At 37.5% G+C, this 21041-nt stretch overlaps 1 protein-coding gene across 2 annotated transcripts; it reads right to left on the bottom strand.

The window, feature by feature from the left end:
• Window positions 1–743: 743 nt before the first annotated feature.
• On the bottom strand, window positions 744–20023 carry FAM204A (family with sequence similarity 204 member A). Of its 2 annotated transcripts, none has more exons than XM_090056991.1 (8): window positions 19958–20023; window positions 18450–18697; window positions 17298–17388; window positions 15769–15805; window positions 15045–15144; window positions 12228–12317; window positions 1263–1369; window positions 744–907 (listed from the first exon to the last, which is right to left on the bottom strand). In XM_090056991.1, the coding sequence occupies exons 2-8, from the start codon at window positions 18687–18689 to the stop codon at window positions 856–858; spliced, it is 717 nt and encodes a 238-aa protein (XP_089913117.1). In that variant the 5' UTR covers window positions 18690–18697; window positions 19958–20023; the 3' UTR covers window positions 744–855. The 2 variants fall into 2 exon arrangements, with proteins under 2 accessions (XP_089913117.1, XP_089913118.1); XM_090056992.1 differs by lacking the exon at window positions 19958–20023 and adding an exon at window positions 19777–19920.
• Window positions 20024–21041: the final 1018 nt, after the last annotated feature.

Genomic DNA, 21041 nt, shown 5'->3' with positions numbered 1-21041 from the left:
TTAAAGTTTGGAAGCAGTATTCATAAGGGGGAAACGGAAAGATTTTCCAGAACAATAGCTCTAGGTCACAGAGTACATGCAACCCTCACAATAACTCTAACCACCACATTTTCTGAACTACAAGCCTAGGGTGTTCCTCAACAACTCATCTTGCCACATAAAAATCTTATCTATGTGTTGTTTATTTGAAATTAAACCGGTTTTTACATTACTGAAAGTGTTGCATACTCAATAAAGTGACAGGAACATATGGTAAGGTGACTAAAGCTGACGTTCTGGCACTTGTCAAGTATTTCAGAACACACCTTCAATCCAATCAACTGATCTCTTGTATGAAAAGTTCCATTATTTGTCTCATAACAATATGGTGCTAAGATTAATTGGTCCAACACGTACTTGGGAAAACTAATATACAAGATGTTTTTCCCCCCTGAATCCCGAACTGCTGACAGGAATATGTTATCAGTGTTATAGAGATACATTACCACCAGCAGAACACCTCTCTGCACTGAAGTTTTGAGTCTAGCTTTACAGAATTCTTGACCTGGCTCCAAACTGACTAAACCTGAAATGTGTTATAGAGATTTTTTTTCCCAAATTTGGAAATCTGTTACCTGAATGCTAAGCAGACATGTGTGAATATTATTTCCAATGTATTTTAAACAGGGATTTAAAACACGATTCTGAAATCTAAAAGCACGAAGATGTACAAGCAAAAAAAAAAAATCTTCAAACTAATCAACTTATTTTAAATATTCAGATTTAATTTATACTCTTTACCAAAGGGCAAAGACTCCACCACATACAACAGAATACTTAAAAACAGCTTTGCTTTCTGATGAGAATAAGACAGAACTACATATATCCCATGTTGCTTTTTGTTTCCCATCTTTTCTTAGCTTCAAATCTGAAATGAAGCACAAAAAAAAGTTAGGATCTATTACAGTATATAGTTGGAAGTTTTCAATTAATTATATTTAACTGCCATAACAATCAAAATTCAGTTTTTAAATACTCTTCTAATCACAAGAGGATTATTATAGACATTTTGACAATATATCAGTATTAGTAAAGACTATATTTAGTCTGCTACCCCACTCAGGGAAAAAAAAAAAAGTCAAGGTCAAACTAAACAATCAAGTATTAAGATTAAAAGATTAGTATAAACCCATCTGAAGTAAGGACACAGGTGCTGAGAGTATTATATGCGTCTAACACCAATATACTCTCAGACCTTGAATACAGTATTAAAGCCAGCATACCCCCAAGCAAGCTTCTTCTTTTTCCGAGCTTCCTGAGAAGCTTCTGTTTCCTGCTTGGCTTTTACAAAGTTGCGACAAGCTACAGCCTTGGCAATTTTCACACCCAGCTAAAAAGTAGTGAGGAAGAACAAAAAAAAGGCAGTCAACAAAGGCAAATGGTTCACATCAAACACCAGGCCTACCAATGCATTGCTCAGCGTTAGATTATTTCTTAACAGCCAACAGGTTTTCATGTCTTTCAAGTATTAAAGACAGTTGTACCCTTAAGACTAAGCAGGATGAGATTTTTTCCAGGGAGAGATCTAACTTCTGTAACAAATGTTCATTTAGTCCTTGTTTTCCTGTCCAAAAAAGAAGAATACGTGAAACTTGTCCCCACCTGCAGACCCTTATCAACCCAAAAGACAACAAAGTTAAGGAAGTTAGGGGAAAAAAGAGCAGTGAAGCATTGGGCTCTTACTAAATATTAAGATTTTCCATACAACCGCACCTGATTATCCTTTACAAAAGAGACTAGATGTAAATTAACTACTCGTAAAAAAAGTCAGTGAGAAGGGCAACGGGGAATAGCTTCTGTATTTGCCATCACTAGGGCACTTGCCACCACCTGGTATTAGTTCCTGATGCATCTCATTAAAGAATGAAAATTATAACTTCAAACCACAAACACAGAGAAAAATGTTGGTAATGTGGAAGAGTTTAGAGCCAAATACTAGAAAAAAAAGTGCAATTTTATTTTTAATCACTGAATGAAATGCTTGAAGCACTGAATGTTATTAGACAGATGAACCTATGATCTCAGATTTTTCAATAAGATAAGCAACATCGGGCCTTATCAATACACTAGAAGAGGAAAACCTAGCATTCTGGAGAAGTGCCACTGCACTAGTCAGAAACTCTGTCCAAGATTAACGAACCAACTTCCCTGCTCATTACTAATGGGCAATATTATATCTTCTAAATGAAAAGCGACCAAATTCTTGAGCACACCTTAAAACCTTTTATAACACCTTTTTCAGGAAGAGTAGCTTCAATGGCGCTGATCAAAGTGTTAATTTAGAAAATTACATTGTACCCATTGTCAAAACGCTCTTTGCTTCTAGTTCTCCATTACCGCAGTCCTATCCAACTTCTAGGTCCCCAAAGGCCATACGCTGGACAGATCACCAGAGTACACAGATGCACCCCCCTCCACCGCTGCCCCACCTGGGCAAGATCTCCAGCCCTCTTAGACCCCCCATTCGACACAGCCCGGCCTCACCCTCAGCTCCCTGCACTGAGTCATACTGCCCTGCCTCCTGGGGCAAGAAGGACAGGAAATGGCAGCCAGGAGGGAGAGCTGGAGTCCAGAACTGCTACTGCAGCCAAATCAATGAGAGGCAGCAACAGCCAGGTGAGAGCCAGGGGAGTTGGGGTGGGGGGATTTGGGCTACAACTTAACCCTTCATGTGCTCCCAGTTGGACAGCCCTGCAGATATTGCATACTGTTCAACCATGATCATATTTTACACAAAGCAACTTAAACAATGTATTTTGAGAGAACATGGGATATATGTTAAGATAATGCAATGGCTGTTAGGTTATTAATTTGTAATAAACTTGCATGATATTCAAATAAGCTTCTGGCAGACTAGAAGCTGAATGCCACACAAACTTAGTCTCTGAGAACTGAAAAGAGACCAGAATGCAAGATCACCCAAAGTGGGAACTGCTGGACAATGACAATTCTGAAATACAATCAGAAAATTATTTTCATCATTTCCAGTCCTGTACTGAATGCTGCTTAAGTTCTGTTCACTAGATGGATTTTGTGATATCTGTGCATAAGTAGAGAGAATACAAATATAAAATGAAAAAAACTGCACTCTCAAAACCTATGGTCCTTTAGCATAGTTGTCTGGGAGAACTTATTTCACCAAAATTGCCTTAAAAACACTGGGGTATTCACTCAACTGTCTAGGTCCTGCTACAATTATACCCTACTGAGCCTGACCAAAAAGTCAAGTCAATGAACATCTTCATAAACATTGCCCTGGCACTTTTCCATATAAAGTCAAAAGAGAGGAGTGAGCGAGTGTAAGGTCCAGGTAATGTTCAAGGCCAACTGCTGTCATACATGAACTAAGCTACCATTTACACTTTTGGGGCCGGGGATGGTGGGAATCTACCCGTGTAAAACTACAGGGCTAAGCCCAAAGAATGCAGTGTTTTCACATGTAAACTTAAAAGGAAGGCTGGCTATTGCACAATGATTACATACGACATAGTACTGGTACCTGCATTTTATCACTGACTGCATAACAACAGCAGCACCTGATAAATTAGACAGGTAGTGGATTGAAACCATTTCTTATTACACAAAATATGCTCCTTTTAAATCTCCACTCTGCACCACTATTTTACCTACCTGTCACATTTTGTGATAAACCTAGACTGCGAGCTCTTTGAGGCAGGAACTGGCCTGGTTGATTGCTGAGCACTCCTAGCACAAAAGGGTTCTAACCCTTGAGACTATCGGCACTGTCATAATAACAGCTGTAAAGCAAGCATTAAGCACCCATAACAAAACCAAAACATCTCTCTAATCTAGTTTTAGCATGAGTTTGTGCCACGGATGTCTTCATGGAGACTTCCTGATACACTAAAAGTCAGTATTTAAAAGTACTTAATCATTTGCATCATTAACACTATGATTAAATTCTTGCCTGGCTGTTAATAAAATACAATTCAACATATTATACAAACCAGCAATTCAATATACTGACAGCGGCACTCCAAAATCTGAAGTTAGTTGCAAAGATTGTCTCTCTTTCAACAGTCAACATGCATCCATTTAAGCACAACTACAAATCTAGACATACTTTGCTATAAAAAAAAAAAAAAAAAAATCCTAGGAACATTTACAAATAATCAGAACTAGCACAATGTTGAAGATACAGCAGAAAAGCAGACGCACAATAGATTTAAATGCAACAATAGGTATGTGTGTGAAAAAATAAAACCATTTTAACCTCAAACAGAGCAAACCAGATGATTTAACTGACAAAAAGAGCTGTGTATTTAAATGTGTCACCTCTGGATTGTATTTTGCCATGGGTATTAATCCTTCTAGTTACTGCCTTGAAATATGGTATATTCGAGCAGGCCTTTGATATGAAATAGACAAGCCAATATATAACTGAGGTCCATACAAATATCTGGAAAAAACCCAACATCTTTTACTCCATATTTCTTGGAAGGCTGAGTGAGAATCCTTGCATCTTTGAAAATTACGGGACAAGAAGATCCTCCATAGTGGATCTGGAAGGATGGGAGGAAAACACTCTGCAGCATTATGTTATCGCTTATGGGCTACATAAAACCCAGTTTGCAAAACATGAAAACAAGTGTTATGTATAAGCATTCAAAAACATTTTATTCAGCTTAAGCATCTTCTGCTCCCACCCATACCCAGACGTACATCTTCACTTCCCCTCCCCCAAGAATTTCATAAAAGCTTGGCAAAGGGTTTAACATTAAAAAAACATTTCAGGTCATCAGATAACTCAATAAAATACAATGTTGTAAGAAGTAAGAAAACATGAATAAAAATATACACAACAATGTCTTGTGTAGGCAAAGTATCAGCATTTTCCATATAGAACATCCAATATTTTGCTGCATTTTAATTAAGGTGTCTAAACATTATCACAAAGAACTGCAAATTGGTCAGAGCACGCAGTAAGGAAAATTAAGCTCTAAAGGCTTTTTATCACCATATTTCAGGAACCAAGGGTGTAAAATGTTCTAATTTGGGATATATTAAAAGCCATAAAAGGTCTTTCAAAAAGATTAATGGTACTTTGCTTGGATTTAAGATAAGGGCTTTAGCTGGTTGGAAAAGCAGGGCCCTGGCTAGACCCTTGAGGCATTCATCTTTACAGCCACTTGGAAGATTTGTAAAAGCGTCTGCATAACCTCAAGCAAACGCACTGCGACATTTTTTTTTTTAATTCCTTTCAATTTTACAGGTTTAAAGTGTGTAAATCATATTGGGTAGTAAAGTAGATATAATGGTTCATCCTTGTAACATAGTATAGATTTTTTTAAAGACAAACTTTTTAATCAACTTAAGTTTCTACGTGGCAAAAATCCTTCCATTTTCAAAGTTCACTGATAATTGTTTCAAATATCTTCCTTTAGGACCTTAATTTAGCATAAATGTAAACTTCTGAGCCATTATGTGTCATAATTTTTTTTGCTCATCTGAAATTGTTACCTTGCAGTATTTCTGAAGCATCTCTTCTTTCTGAACGGTTTCAAGGCACTTATTTAAAAATACCAATTATCAGACTTTAACTTTTTATGGAATAACAGGTCCCCATGAAAAATATTTATGCTATTCTCTTTTGTTCTTTAATTAAATGAAAACAGATGTTTTCTGAAGTAAAGCGGAACCATTACTGGAGTACTTAAAGTGTTAAGGTCTTTAATTTTTATATCAGTTCGGTCTACAATTCCTGATTGTCTTTACTCAAGCTCAACATTAATGTCAAGCAAGTTACCTAGGAGACGAAAGAGATCAAAGAGACAAAAAACCCTCAAATGTCTGATTAATCAAGCCTGCAAACAGCTTATTTCTTTTAGCCTGCATGCAAGTATGAAAATGAGATTCTGGGAGCCGTACATTGTGCAGATTTGTTCATTCTTATCAGAACAAAGCCAGCGGCAGCTTATTTCATGGATCATTGGCACTGTCATCAGTGCTACACAGAACGGGTGACAGCTCCTCATTTTGAGGCTTGAACAAAATTAGCAAAAAGTCGGCACAAATTAGCCTCTCATCTTTTTAGTAATATGACATTATTCATTTACTTTTTATCCAATTTTTAATTTTTTCGTTGTCAGCTATCCCTTTCTAGTGTTTCTTGCACAGCATCATAAAGCACTTTTAAAACAAGCGAAGAAATGGCTGAAGTTAAAATACTATTGTAAAGTTCAGGCAGAAAAAGAGAAAACATTTTTACTGAGCAGTAACAGACATCTACTGTAACTTTCAGAAAACTTTCCAAAACCCTTCAGATATTTAGCTTGGAATATTATGCAGTGAAGATCCTTCATTAAATGAGAAGTCATGTCGTAAAATACAAACTCTCTATAATGAGATGGATTCAAGAGCTGCTCCAGAAATGTCATATTTAGGTGAGGTACAAAATGCTAAAGCAAGAGGCTTTTATAAGACATCTACATTCAAACAGGTCCCGAAGCATCCCATGGTCATACCAGAGAAGCCAAACAGCCTTTTAATACTGTATTACAGTTTCTCATCAAATATGAATCTAGTTATTTCAGGCTTGCCTTTAGCAATGATTTTCTCCTTTTATGTTATGGAATGTTATCCACTGCTGACTTATATAAAATATATAAAGCAAACAAGAATATTGAGTGGATTTTGCAGTGAAAATTGTCTGCGTTCAATGATGTGCTCAACTTTCACTGTAAAATAGTTTGTAATACCTTTGTTGTTTTTATGCTGGGTATTAAAACAGCAAATTATAGTCAGACGACACAGTAACATAGCAAGGACAGCAACGTTGTAATATTTAAGCTCTTCTCTAGATTTAAACATTTGTATGCAAGAAACTTCTTCCATTCATACAGAAAATACAGCATTAAAAAATTAACCATAAGCTGTTAGATGCTTTACACAGTCTCCTTATAAAAAAGGCACTTTTAAAAAAAAGAACTGTAGTACTGTTTTCAGCAATTTCTTTATCTCTGTTCTTCTAAGTAAGAAAGCTTATTAACAAGCTTTGAACTTAAAATCACATTTACAATAATGTGCCATCAACAGTTTTATAAGCTAATTAGAAAAAAAGATTAATTAATGACTGGCTGCTAATAAAATGGCAATCATGAAGAAAGAAACCAAGGGTGCTAAGCTTCAACTACCACCAATTAAGAGCTAATTACAAACAAATTATATATGTGTTTTGCTGTGGGCTTTAATTTACTAAAATGGTTTTAATTAAAAGAGAAAACATGCTGATTAATTGAACTGCAGAAAAAATCTACAGTATAAACTGTGCTTTGTCTGTCTCTTTAATTAGACTTGTAACATCTGAAATCTTTTTTTAAGGTTTGTTAAAGAAAAGATATACATAATTAAGGGAGCACAAGAATTCAATTCTAGGTGATAACCCTGTCATATTCCAAAGGTTAAAAGAAAACAACCTCAACAAAGAGAGAGATTTGGAGGCACCTTTGCTAAGTGTTCCAAAGAAAACCATCACTGATATATAATACGTTTCTCTTTCTTTTCCCCCAGGCCTTTCAATACACCAGAACCCCAAGTTCCTTAGTTACATTTTTAAAATTTGTTTCAATTCCTTTGGGTACCTATAAACATAACAGTAAGTTCTGAAAAAATACTCCGATAAAAATTTAGAAACATAATTCCTTTTGTAGGATACTGCTAATAGAGCAGGCAGCTCACCATGCAAACTGATTAATTTACCTTATGTATATCCAAGAGGGGGACGTGTATATGATCCGCTGATCATATGCTAGATGGATTTTCTTTAAATGGCTGGTAGTTGAAAGAACAACTCTCAAAGGTTTTATTAACTCTGCTGTCATGCTTCTTTTTCTAAATTAATCAGGTTAGAAGTTGTTTCCAAATGATGACCATAACAATTATTCACATGTGGTCAAAAACCAGCGCAATAAATATTCTTTCCATTTTAATTGTAACACAATGTTCTGCTGTAAGGTGAGAATGGTACCCCAATGAAGGACTAATAAATTTGCTTATACAACAGATATTTTATCTAAGTGCTATTGTAATAATGGGGTTTCCTGGTAAATTATAGCTTCTGAAATCTTTGACCAAAATGCCAGAAGCCACTAAGCTATAGCTTTAGGAATAATGCTGTCAAAAAACTGGCTCTTTAAGAGACTGACAACTGCTTCAGTAATTTATTACTTTAAACTACACGATATTTTAAAGCCTCCTTTGACAGGTAAATCTAATGTGGTCAAGATTATTTTATTTTGTTCACATTACTGCCTTCAAGCTAATGCACTCTTAGACAATGTGGCACCTATGCAGCAATAGTAACTAGATAAAGAAAATAGCAAGTCAAAAAAAAAAGTTTGAAGTTTAGCCAAATAATTCTTAGAACTATTAGAAATATACAGAAACCTGCATTCTATTTCCAGGGATAAAACACAACATTTTGAACTCAATGGCAACTGTGAAAGAGCTTTCATCAACACGACCCTCCAAAGTATTTTTTCAGGTTTAAGTACATTTTAGAACAAGTTTACAAAGAATTAAAATAGCCACCGATTTAAGGATACATTCACATCTCAACATGCTTAATCAGATAAAGAAGATGTGAACACATATTGGAATAGATTACCCGTATATTGATCAGAGCACCATTACCAAGTAATTCAAATCACCTTTTCAGTATTAACTCTTTAGTCTAATAAATGCTGTAAGTGAATCACTCGCATTCATTTGGAGAAAATTAATGTTCATGCTTAAAAATCTACTTTGTTAAAAATATCTCTATTGATTAAAACAATTTTCAACCATATTCACTACACATGAAAAAACTTTCTATTAATTCAAGCTTGGTTAATCCTATTTTTTAATGCTGTGAAACAACCTATTTAAACTCGACTCAGGGACTTTCTACACAAACATGCATGGGGGCGGGACTGCTTTGGATTCCTTGGATAACTTCTACATTAATACTGAAATACTTTTCTTGACAGGTCTCAGTTTAAATAAGCTATCATTAAATATACTGTGTTGAAACCATAGCCTTAGGTACTCAGTTCTACATCCAAACAGCACAGCTTTAAAATATCACACACTCTGCCAATGCTGAAAGTCTTAGATTACAATGATGATATAATAAAGATGGCACTTGGACTGCAACAAAAATATGCCGCAACTGTGAATACTTATACTGTGCAAGAATATAGGAGCTAAAATAACCAGTCTGAACCAACATTTAAATGTATGGTCTACAAAATAACTACCAGAGTCCTGTTCACAGTACCTAAGACCTACAGTGAACTAATTTCCTCCCCCTTTTTAAGACTACAGCACACACAGGTTAAACTCTAACTCTGTACATGTGCATCTTACAGAGTATAAGGCATGCATATCCTGCAAACTACAGTGTAGTAGAGAGATATATGGGCAATTTCATTGCATCAACATGAAGTTTTTCAAGGGTAAAGTCTGCACAAGTATAAAGAGTCTTCCAGAGAATCTGACCCTTTGGGAAGAAGGGGAAAGAGGACTTGCTGGGGTGCAGGGCCTGGATTCTATGCTTCCAGAGACGCATGTGCCCAAAACTTGTCAAAGGACATGGAGTTACAATCACTGTGTGAGCCTATTAACTGGAACAGCGATAGTGAAGGGGAAGTGTTAATTATTCCAAAGACTAGAGAAGTCTTCACAGGAAATTTGGTGAAGGGAATGGGATGAATTTCACCACCCAAATGCACACAAAACTTTTATTAATAATCAATGTCATGTAGCAGCAATGAATGCACATTAAACACAGGCTACAATCTTGCCATTAGAGCACAGTCACTTTCAGAGTGCAAAGCTCCGCTTGGGAAATTCCTATGAAGATGAGCAGATGTAGCCAGCATGAGAGGACCTGAAGCATCTCTAATGGCAAAACTAGATTTTAAAATCTGATTAATTTGATACTTCCCCAGTTATTTTTTAAATAGCATAGCATATCACTACCTATGATGCATACATCTATTTCCTCTTTGTACACTGTTCCTTGTGTACTGAACACCAAATTGAGAAACCTATCACTTTCCTAACTGTACACCTGCCACAACGCACAACAGTGTAGATCAAGATAAAAAACTCAGGCATGCTGTACAACTGAATATTCCTTTTAAATGCACACAAGATCTGAATTAGCAGGTCTATAAAGCTATAAAACAGCCTGAAAGTGAAAGGAATCCGACTGTTGCAACTACCAGCCTGCAACAATTCAGCACCCTGGGTTAATGCAACAAAAGAGTGCATGTAAAATTGTTAAAACCACTTCTTAACATGTGCACTTTCCTCATAGCATTAAAGGTGGTTAAGGACATTGACTTTCTAAACTCATCTGCAGGAATATAACCTGACAACATGCATCCTACAGCACCTTGTAACAAGCATTACATGGCAAAAAAAGCCATGCAACCGAACCATTCAGGTTTTAGGTATGTACATTTCAGTGATCCACACAGTGAGCCTTGAGATTATGCACACTGCTCCAGTCACTCTGATTTTAAGAGAATCTGATTTCACAAAAAAAATAAAATAAATAAAAAATAAAAAAAGAGAGAAAGTCTTCTCTGACTGTATCATAATGATAGCATTATTTTGACAAGCTTTTGCTTTTTAAGGCATGGTTTCATTGCCTATTCTCAGTCATCTATTTATTTTTGGCTTCATTTTTCTAAACACTGAAGCTGCCCTATCAGTTTCACAAGCTTATAAATGTTATACATCAAAAATTAGTTTCACTTATTAAGGCAGGAAACAGCTTTAAGAACTCTGGGATCTGTGCCTCAAAGCAAAGGCTTTATCAGCAGGTTCCAGTCACTGCTTCTTGCAAAAAGAAAAAATGGTGCCGATTAAACCCTCACACACCTGATTTCCAAAAGAAAACCCACCCACTGAACACATATTTTACATGGCTGCAAGGGGGCTGTACCCCAAAGAGAACTTAGTTGATTTTTCATATCCCTGTACATCACTGCTCATGAATAAAGAACAACATGGAGTCTACAGAAAGAGAAACAGTCTACCAGTGATTTAGTAGACCCTATACCACAACTCAGTCTGTATCTATCTGTGTTTGACTCAAGCCATTTCCATAAGTTTCTAGCATTTGGAGGTGAGACATGTAACGAACTGGTAGAACTACGCAGAGAAGCAGTATTTTATAAAAGCATTTCCTTCTTCCTTTTAAAAAATAAATAAATAAATAATTCTTATATATCAAGTCTAGAGGGGAATAGGAGATGGTTGCTTGAGTGTTTGCATGGGGCATGACATTCATGTTTTGACCCTGCTGACTGTATAACTGAACTTTCCTATGGCAATTAGTTACAATAAACATGCTTTCCCACAATAAAAAATAATATCTTGCCCCCACCAGAGTAAAGGGATCCTCCTTGCACAATCCAGATTTTGCTACGAAAAGAAAAACCTCAGAATGAGTTTTGCATGGGTAAATCCATGCTCCCATTCAAGAGCCCCAATGAACTCATTCAGAGCCTGTCTGCATAAAAGAACTCATTGCACAAATTCATTTTATAATGAGCAACCCAACCTTCATAAAATTATTTGGACACCCCAGCATACATGGAAGACAGCCTAGCCAAAATGTAGAGTTTCTGAACAATGACAATTTTCAGATATGTTCCTGAAATATTAAAGTCTGTCAATTTATATAAAAATTTCTTCAACACTTCTAAAGCTACAGAAAAATTTTGTTCAGGTACAAGACGCAAAGTTTGGGGTACAGGGCATTAATAAAAAAAAAAGTGAATTCTGTCAGAAATTTTTAAGAACATTTTTGATGTGGAGGGGGGGAAAAAAAAATCAGATTCAGGATTATTATGGATTAGTTTGTCATAGTGGTGGAGGCACTACTAGGCCTGTACAAAAAGTTGTTTGTTTGGGATGAGTCTTTCAAAGTTAAGTTTTCAGTCTCCTTATGATACCTTTATTTTCAAAGGCTTAAGTAATACCTACACTTATGCAAACAGTCCTAGAGCTGGATTCATAGCCACGGTCATTTTGCAGTTGAAAAAAACATATTTAACGAGTCAAAGTAAAGAGAGCCAGGAACAACCTTTTACAGTATTTGGCTACATTATAATGCTCTGTACACACACACACACACGGCTTCTAGGAGGCAGTACTTAATAATGTGCACTTACCTCACGAACGGCTAGCCTATCACTCAGCTCCTCAGCTTTCTCAATGTCCCCTTCAGCCACGGACTTGTCAACACTGACTTCAAGGCCAGACTGGAAGAAAAAAAAAAGGGGGGGGAAACATCTTCAGGCCAACTGAATACGGAAATAGGATTTCTAGATAGAACTTCTGTAGTATATTTCAGAAACGTTTAATAAAAATTCTTACTTATATTAAACCTGTACATATCTAAATAAAACATGTTGTAATGGACAGTATAATTAAATATGCACCGAAAAGCCTGAGAACAAATTATTTTATTAGTTAAATCGTGTGTGTGTGTGTGTGTGTGTGTGTGTGTGTGTGTGTGTGTGTGTGTGTGTGTGTGTGTGTGTGTGTGTGTATTTGAGTAAATAAACTAGGTTTATTTTTATACATATTTTATGTACTTTTATATGTGTATACACACAAGCACATATTTACTGTATATGCAAGATTGAGTGTATTTACTGTATATATAAGATTGAACAAATGCAATGCGTGTCTGTACATATCATCTATGTACACACACCATACATATATTACACATGCACATGTATAAAAATACATACACATACATATTTATATGGACTAGTTTATGCCCGTCACAGTAAGTCTAATCTTCAGATAAAGGTTGGCCTATTCCATCCCCAGAGCGTTGTAAAATTAAACGACAAACGTATATGTCTGGTTAAACAAAGAACGGTAACTAAAAATGTATCATTACAAATCTCAGATTTTATCAACAGATGAAAAATGATTTCTGGCATAACATCACTTTACTGTACGAATAAACCCAAGTATTCAGACAGTCAGGTATGAAACAAAACATAATATTTTAGATTATTTTTCCAGTCTCTGAAAATAAGGTACATTAATTACAAAGGCAAATTTTAGCTTGTTTAAAGATAATGTTTACGAAAGATGTACCAACCACTAATGATGGTAACTCACTTGTGTTCTTAAAAAAATCGGAAGTGCATATTTCCTGTACTACTTGAGGAAATACAGAAGCGGAAACAAGAAGGTCTGTCATAAGCAAATTGTTTCAAGTCTTTATGTAAAGCAGCTTATTTTCCAGTCAAAAAGATTACTTTTTTGATTTAATAGGAGGTTAACTACTGAAGTATGCGCGTCTGAAATCTAAATTAGTCCATTTACTAATTCTGTTTGAAAGACAAAGGCAAAAAGACTCCATTTGTTTATTATTAAGAAATATCATAAGTGGATATTTTCCTCTGTTTCATTACCTTAAAAACATAAGTCAGAAAAGAAAAATATAACCAAAAATTTCAAAGTCATGGCAGTAGCCAATTCTCTGAAGATTACACAATTAATAGAGCGCCAATTAGCAACCTATCAGCAACTCAGGAGGAGTCTCCATATTATATTAACTTAGGCTACCACCCAGATCCTCCCTGAGTTACTTGGTCCAGGGTTAGAATGTAAATTAAATATGGAGTTAAGTAAACATTTGCCTGTAACAACTCCTCAAAGAAGTAGTCAGTGGGTGGGTCTACATGAGACGTATAATCCACATTAGCCTAATAACACTGTGCAGTAACGTGGCAGTTAAAAACCATACCAATAGCCTTCGGCAGTGTTATTAGGCCAGGGGTTTGTCAACTGGGGGTACATGTACTCCCGGGGGAACCTGGGAAGGCCCTACAGGGTACACACAGGTGGGCAGGGATGGAGCACCACCACCCACCACCCTGCCTCAGTGCCTACCAGGACCAGGACCAGGATGGGATGAGGGCAGTGGCCCCCTCTGTGGGCCACATAGGTGCCACCCAGTTGGCAGGGGGAAAGAAGGGAAGCTTGCAAGTGGTAGCAGCCGCCACCATCCACCAGCCCATGTCACTGCTCTGTGTCCAGCTGCGTGCTAATTGCCACCGCCCCTCCCCCCGCTCAGCCACCAGCAGTACATTTATTTAAAAAAGTTGAAAACCCCTGTATTAGGCTAATGGGCAGTCAGAGTCACAAAATAACCACGTGCCAGCACTACCGCACAGTAACTCTAGTTACTGTGCATTTAGTTAGTACTTTATTAAACAAGTACTGAACTAAATGCACAGTATATAAGGTGCATTAATGAACGTGTAGCTGCACCCAGTGTCACTTAGCCTGGAATATGAGATGCAGGTTCCACAAGTAGAAAAAACTGGGAACAGTGTGCCACTGGCTTCTGAGGAGGAAAAGAAGACTAGATCAACTATAATGCCACGCAGTTTTATAAAGTTGCTTATACTGTGCATTACCATACTGTTGAACAAACCGCCATGAAGGACATAAAAACTAAATAGGTTTTGAAAAAGAGACATTACTAATGATAGCTAGTGCAAAGAGTTGCTAAGAAGACTTTGCCCGTGTGGTGAGAGATTTTATGAACATGAATGTGTTAATAATAAAGAGCTATTTCAGAAAGAGAATATCATTTTTAGGTAATTAATATATGGAGCTCAAGACTGAAAAAAATAGAACTGTTACAGATAACAATTGACACATTTTAAAAATTAAAGAAAATTTCCGTAGTCAAACCAAATACATATAACTCCTTTTTTATTTCACAGCAAAAGAATAAGAGAACTGGAAATTCACACTCATTTCATCAATGGGAAGGAGAAAAAAATTGTTCATTAAATAAATATTACAAGTGCATGTGAACATAATTCTCGCCAACAAAACAAAAACATGACTACTTTTTCACTGTCAATCAATGCCCAACTTATTTAGTGTTAGCTAAATTTGTCTCTTGGTAAAATGTATCTTCATATTTTATAACAAAACTGAACAATCACCTTTTGGGGAGCTTTCTTGCTGACAAGTGGTTCAAACCTGTCATTGTTTCCAAAGTACTGGGTCAGTTCCTTCCACTGGTCTTCATTTGTCAATTGTTGACTGCAAAGGAGAAACCAAAAATTTGTACAACAAAAAGCAAATGAAAGTGACTACTCAGCTAAAAATATGCTAGTAACTAATAATATAAAGCTAACTATGCTTAAACTCTCCATTCTTTTACCATCTTGAAAACCAAAGGGAAAACTAACGAACTATGTGGACCCAATTTGTCCTTCATTTGGCAGATGCTGCCCTCAGAAACAACCTAAATTACAATTAATTGTTGCTTTTGTTCACTTCACAGCATGTGCCAGAACAATGTAAAGCCTCAATCCTGCAAGTAGTTTCACATGTGACTAATTGCACGCTGAAAGTCACTGAAGACAAGGCTTCATAGCCACAGGCTTAAACATAACCTAACCTGCCTCTTCCCCATTTTAATTTGTATACACGTATGTACATAAATCACAAGATAATTGCTCTCAAAGAATTTAAGGGATCAAATTAGTCTTCCCACAAAAGAAACTAGCTAATTTCAGTGCAAACTACATAACTATGTCCAAAGCCAGTAGCTGGCACTAAGGTTGGTCAAACTGTTGTACCCATTCTACCTGCCAGCATCCCATTAAAAAAAAGAAGGAAATAAAACCCAAGCTTTAGATAATCACAGTGACATATTTATACCTGTCAGTCACTTCTTTATCATTCTTTTTCAGTTTTTCTGGAAAAAAAATAAAGCAATCTCATTTTGTATTTTAAAAATATTAAGAGACTTCCAGTGCAAATCATTACAGGAGATGAATTCAGTACAGTTCAGTAGTTTCCTTTTCTTTACTCTTTATGATGCAAAGAGATTGTCCTATGCAGATTTCTACTGAACTCAATGGAATTATTCTGTTTCAGCAGAGATTCTTTGCAGGATTGGGGCATTAGTGCTCAGTTGCTGCATCTACACAAGGCGCTGACTTGTGCAGCAGTGTCACCGAATGGTTTTTAGGTGACACTGACTGAATACTAGCCCATTACTACCACGCAGTAGCACTGCATCAAACTTCATGTTACGTGGTGCTACTGCACAGTCAGCATCTTGTGTAGACATGGCCTGCACGTTGACTGAGGTAAGCTAATAAGATTCTACTCAGTGGAAAAAGTTCTCACAGAGTTTACACAGTATCTGTGAATAGATAATTCTGATCAGAAAGCAAAAAACCAGAAGTGATTCCAAGAAATACTCACACATGCTTAACTGGTAATCTTGATAAATCAACATTAATTGAAAGTTGAACATCTTCATAACTGAAGAAAGTGTAAATGTACTTTTTAAGCATGTGCTTCCTGCAGGACAAATTGCATAACACATCTGTGCCGCTGCTTTTTGTCCCCAGGCACACCACTGAACATGCACAGCAATGTGACCCGTGTGAGGTAGGAGAGGCTGGGGCCAGCAACTGTGCCATCTCCAGCAGCCTTACCTGGGGGTCCTCCCAAAGCAGCAGTGGTGCCAAGCCAACTGCTCAGAGCCTGGTTGGCAGTCAGAGCATAGCTCTAGCCAACCAGGCTCCTTTTCTAGCTGCACATGCTGCTGCTACATGCGTCACACTGCTTTTTATACTGGTGGGGATTTTTTGACATTGGGATCTCCCGATGTCAAAAAGACCCACCTCGCTGCAAATTGGCAGTGCAGTGAACAAGTGTACCACATGCCATTTGCTGCGCCTTAAACTGCTTTGAGGCACTGCAAACCACATGTGCGTGCTCATGGAGACACGCCAACAGGGTATAATAGATGTGATGACTGATTTGATTCAGAATAATATCAGTATTCTTTAAAAGGTGATACAATTAACTATGATTCCATAGTAAGCGCAGCAGAACTACTCCAATTTAAATCCTGGTCTTTTAGGGTCCAAGTTAGGGTAATCTACCTAATTTGTATCACTACAGGATCACATAAATGTAACTGTTAGACCCCAGCAGCTAACCGTGTACTCCTTAGTAGCCACTCCCCGTCCCCTATCCCATAACATAGGCCAATCTCTCCCTTCAGTGCCCAGTTCTCACAATTCAGTCAAAAAAAAACCCCTGCATCATCATTGACACAGTAAGGGTCACAAATGTTGTCCTCTAGCTGTCTTACAATTACTGAAATAATATAGTATTTTCAACTGGCTTTATCAAACCAAAATGCATTTATATTAACTCTCCCAAAACACCTTTTCTGGAACGTTTTCTTTTTTTCCCCTTCTTTCTCTCATTTGCTTGGGCTTTCATTTCACATTTTTTCTTCTGCAGCTCCAGAAATTTCTGTGGGAAGAAGGAAAAGCAAACTCCAAATATTTGGTTTTTTGGTGAAGCAAAAAGTATTGTAAAATGTTACTCAAATTCTCATTTTGTTTTTCAAGTCTCAGTATCTATTACGGGGACCTTTATATACTGTGAAAGTCAGTTCTGCTGGTATTGAGTTGCAAATGTTACACACAACTAACTCTGATCTTCATCCCTGCATAACCTCTGTAACCTCCTAGTGCCTTTACTTTAATCCCCCCAGTTCTTCAGAACATTCTCACAAGTTTGTTTTTTCATAAAATGTACAACCAACATTAAATATATCAAAGGTGTAACAGTGAGCAATTCACAGTCTTCTATATTCAGTTTAACTAGTGCTTTGTCATCCAAGGATGATTGGCAGCAAATGCCTTGTATGACTACGTATAGCTATGGATTTAAGTTACACACTTGTTTTTACCAATCCTTATTCAGAATTCTAACCCCATTGTTAAGCATCAATGTAGACTGGTCAGAGCTCATTAGCATGATATATTCAGTCTTCTCTGATGCGCAAATCACAAAAAAGGTTTTGTAATTCAATTACATTTTGATAGTGAATGGTAGAGTTTAAAATGGAATTTAGGGATAAACAATTTTTGCTAAATAGGTCTGACCTATTATGCAGATTAGACATATGCTTAACTGCTAGTCTTAAAAAAGAAAATACAGTTGAAAAAGTACTTCAGATGCTAGGATTCCAAGGCAAACAGAAAACTAACTAATGAATCTGTTGTGCCTACATTATTTCTCTCCTCTACCCTTCAATTTACCAATCAGCTAAGAAAGCAAAGAAAAAGTGTTTAAAATCCCCTCCAAGTCCCTCAAAACAGTTTGCTTAACTTGTTTCTAGTAGGTCACAAATTACATTTTATTCAAACTGCTCTGTATTTGTCCTACACATTAAATATAAAATATCTGAATTCAAATATTTTCACTGACTACTTACAAAGATGTTTATAAAATATGTCATATCTATGCGACATTGGAGTATGTTACACTTATATTTTGGACATTTAGAAATATCTAATCATACCCACATTCCACATATTTAAAGAAATTCCAGAAGGGCATGGTTGACATGCATTTTCTTCATCTGTCACTGATACAGAAGTACTTTCAGGTCCATCTATCTGGAAATCAGAAACCTGAATTCTTTTGACAGCCTCTTCTCTATCATCCTTTGTACACAATGCAGGACCATCTGCTGCATCTCCATCATCAGAGCTCAAGTCAACATCACTTTCATTCACACCTGGTGGTAAAAGCCCACTCCACATCTTCTAGTCTAAACAAGAGCAAGACACCAAAAATGTCACGTGAATTTACCTAGAATCTAGAGCTAAAAATACAGCTAGTCTGCTGAAGAACAGTGATTTAGGAATAATGAAATACAGCATTACAACTAGTTTAAACACTTCTGACAAGAAAAAGTAATCTTACTTCCATGAAATGAGTTTTAAGTGATTTAGGCAAGCTTAGTAGAATGAATGCCGAACATCTTAACTCTCGTAAACAAGGAAAGCTTACTCATACATTTTAAAAACTCTGTTTTGGATAAACAGGACAGACAAAAACAACTCACTTTTTCATTTAAACAATATGACAATGTCTATTTCTAGAAAATGAAACCATTACAGTTCAGAAGATGCTCACTTTAGGCAAATTCTGAGGCATACCAAGGACAGGATTTCTGTTTAAAATGCATACAGCCAAATTTGGAAAACAAGCATTTAAAATCTATATTGGCTTTTGCACTCGCTGTTAAAACATGGCCTCATGCATCTTGCTGAAAAATATGACATGCAAAGACAGACTGTGTCACGGCAGGACCAGATCCCATTCTACTTCTGAGTCTCGAGCACTGAAATCTCGTAAATCTATTTTGCTCCGAGAGCAGAATTGTGTCCCAGATACTTTGAGTCTACCTGAAAAGTGAATAAGAAGCTTCCTTCCAACTAAGCTCTAGTCTTCAGAAAAAGAGCAGGGTGAGGGGGTGGGGGGAGAAGGGAGAGGACGGAGAAGAGAGAAACAACACCAGGGCGAGACACAAGCAGGATGTCCGAAACACTCCCCTTGCTGACCGCACATGTGACCCTACCCGAGACGGGCATCACCCCACTCTAACAGATGCGCTTTTTTGTGGTAAAGAGAAATGTGTGTTTATGTATATACACCCCCCACCCCCGGGGCAGCAGCAGGAATCAGTCTCACGGTGCTATTACTGGCACACCGGTGCTCCAGGCTCTGGCAGATCATCCCAGTGACGGGCCCCAACCCTCCAGCTCCGGGATCGCAGGGTGAGACCCCGCGCAGCAGGTCTCCGCTCCTAGGGGCTCCCCACCACACGTCAGGACCGGCCTTTACCTGACCCCCCCCGCCACGAGCGCATCCTCGGGACAAACGCAGCTCCCGGCGGGGCTTCCAGAGGACCACGCCCGGGGGCTCCTCCCAGCGCCGCCCCGGGAAGGAGCCATCTGACGCCCACCGCAGCCTGCCCCAAGCCCGGCCACCCCCGCCGCGCCGCGCCGTGCTGTGCTGTGCTCACCAGCCCTGTTTACCGCGCCGCCATCTTGACACTCCACTAACACCGCGGCCCGCTATTGGGCTCCGCCTCTCGGCCAATCAGCAGCCGCTTTGCTGCCTGGGGTCGCCATGACAACCAGCCTCCGGCTTGTCGGGGCCGGGGGTGGCCTACGCGAGGTGGGGGAGGGGCGGCAGATGCCGCGGGAGCACGGCCGGGGTCACAAACATCCCCAGTGGTCAGGTACGGAAGTAACTTCAAATCCACGTCCCCCCAGACTTAAATGAAACACCATGTATCTATCTATAGACATCCATCTCTCTCTACCTATATATATCTATAGATATCTATATATCTATATCTATCTATAGATATGGATACATAGATATATATAGAGACAGAGATACCGATGTCTATAGAGATAGATATCGTTGTTTATAGATATACACAGAGATATAGAGAGATTATTCGATCTATGTATCTAGAGAGTGATACTTCATTTTAATCATGGATAAATGTAGATTTGGGGTTACTTTTTTTTTTAACCGAAAACAGGGATCCTGGTTTTCTCTGATTAAAAAAAAAAAATCCCCAATTTTAGTTTAAAAAAAACAAACCCCAAATCCACATTTTCCCATGATTTAAGGGAAACGCCACAAATATATAGATAAATAGTTGATGTTTCATTTTAACCACGGAAAGACGTAGATTTGGGATTTTTTTAAAAAACAACTGAAAACAGGGATCCTGGTTTTCTCTGATTAAAAAACAAAAAACCACGCTTCGTTTAAAAAAAAGTGACCCCAAATCCGTATTTTCCCATGATTTAAGTGAAACGCCACAAATATATAGATAAATAGTTGATGTTTCATTTTAACCACGGAAAGACGTAGATTTGGGATTTTTTTTAAAAACAACTGAAAACAGGGATCCTGGTTTTCTCTGATTAAAAAACAAAAAACCACGCTTCGTTTAAAAAAAAGTGACCCCAAATCCGTATTTTCCCATGATTTAAGTGAAACGCCACAAATATATAGATAAATAGTTGATGTTTCATTTTAACCACGGAAAGACGTAGATGTGGGATTTTTTTTAAAAACAACTGAAA

The sequence above is a fragment of the Crocodylus siamensis genome, chromosome 7 (assembly GCF_052110815.1).
Source record: "Crocodylus siamensis isolate JL-2025a chromosome 7, ASM5211081v1, whole genome shotgun sequence".
Taxonomy (NCBI): Eukaryota; Metazoa; Chordata; order Crocodylia; family Crocodylidae; genus Crocodylus; species Crocodylus siamensis.
The sequence above is the reverse complement of the archived record's forward strand: the minus strand, read 5'-3'. Positions and strand labels throughout refer to the sequence as shown.

What these genes read in the sequence shown, in the direction of transcription:
- FAM204A (XM_090056991.1), bottom strand. Translation starts at nt 18,689, where the DNA reads ATGTGGAGTGGGCTTTTACCACCAGGTGTGAATGAAAGTGATGTTGAC. An exon ending in GATAAAGAAGTGACTGACAG is followed by an intron (nt 15,145 to 15,768) that starts GTATAAATATGT and finishes TCTCCTTTGCAG; the next exon opens with TCAACAATTGACAAATGAAG. An exon ending in GCAAGAAAGCTCCCCAAAAG is followed by an intron (nt 12,318 to 15,044) that starts GTGATTGTTCAG and finishes TTTTTCTTCCAG; the next exon opens with TCTGGCCTTGAAGTCAGTGT.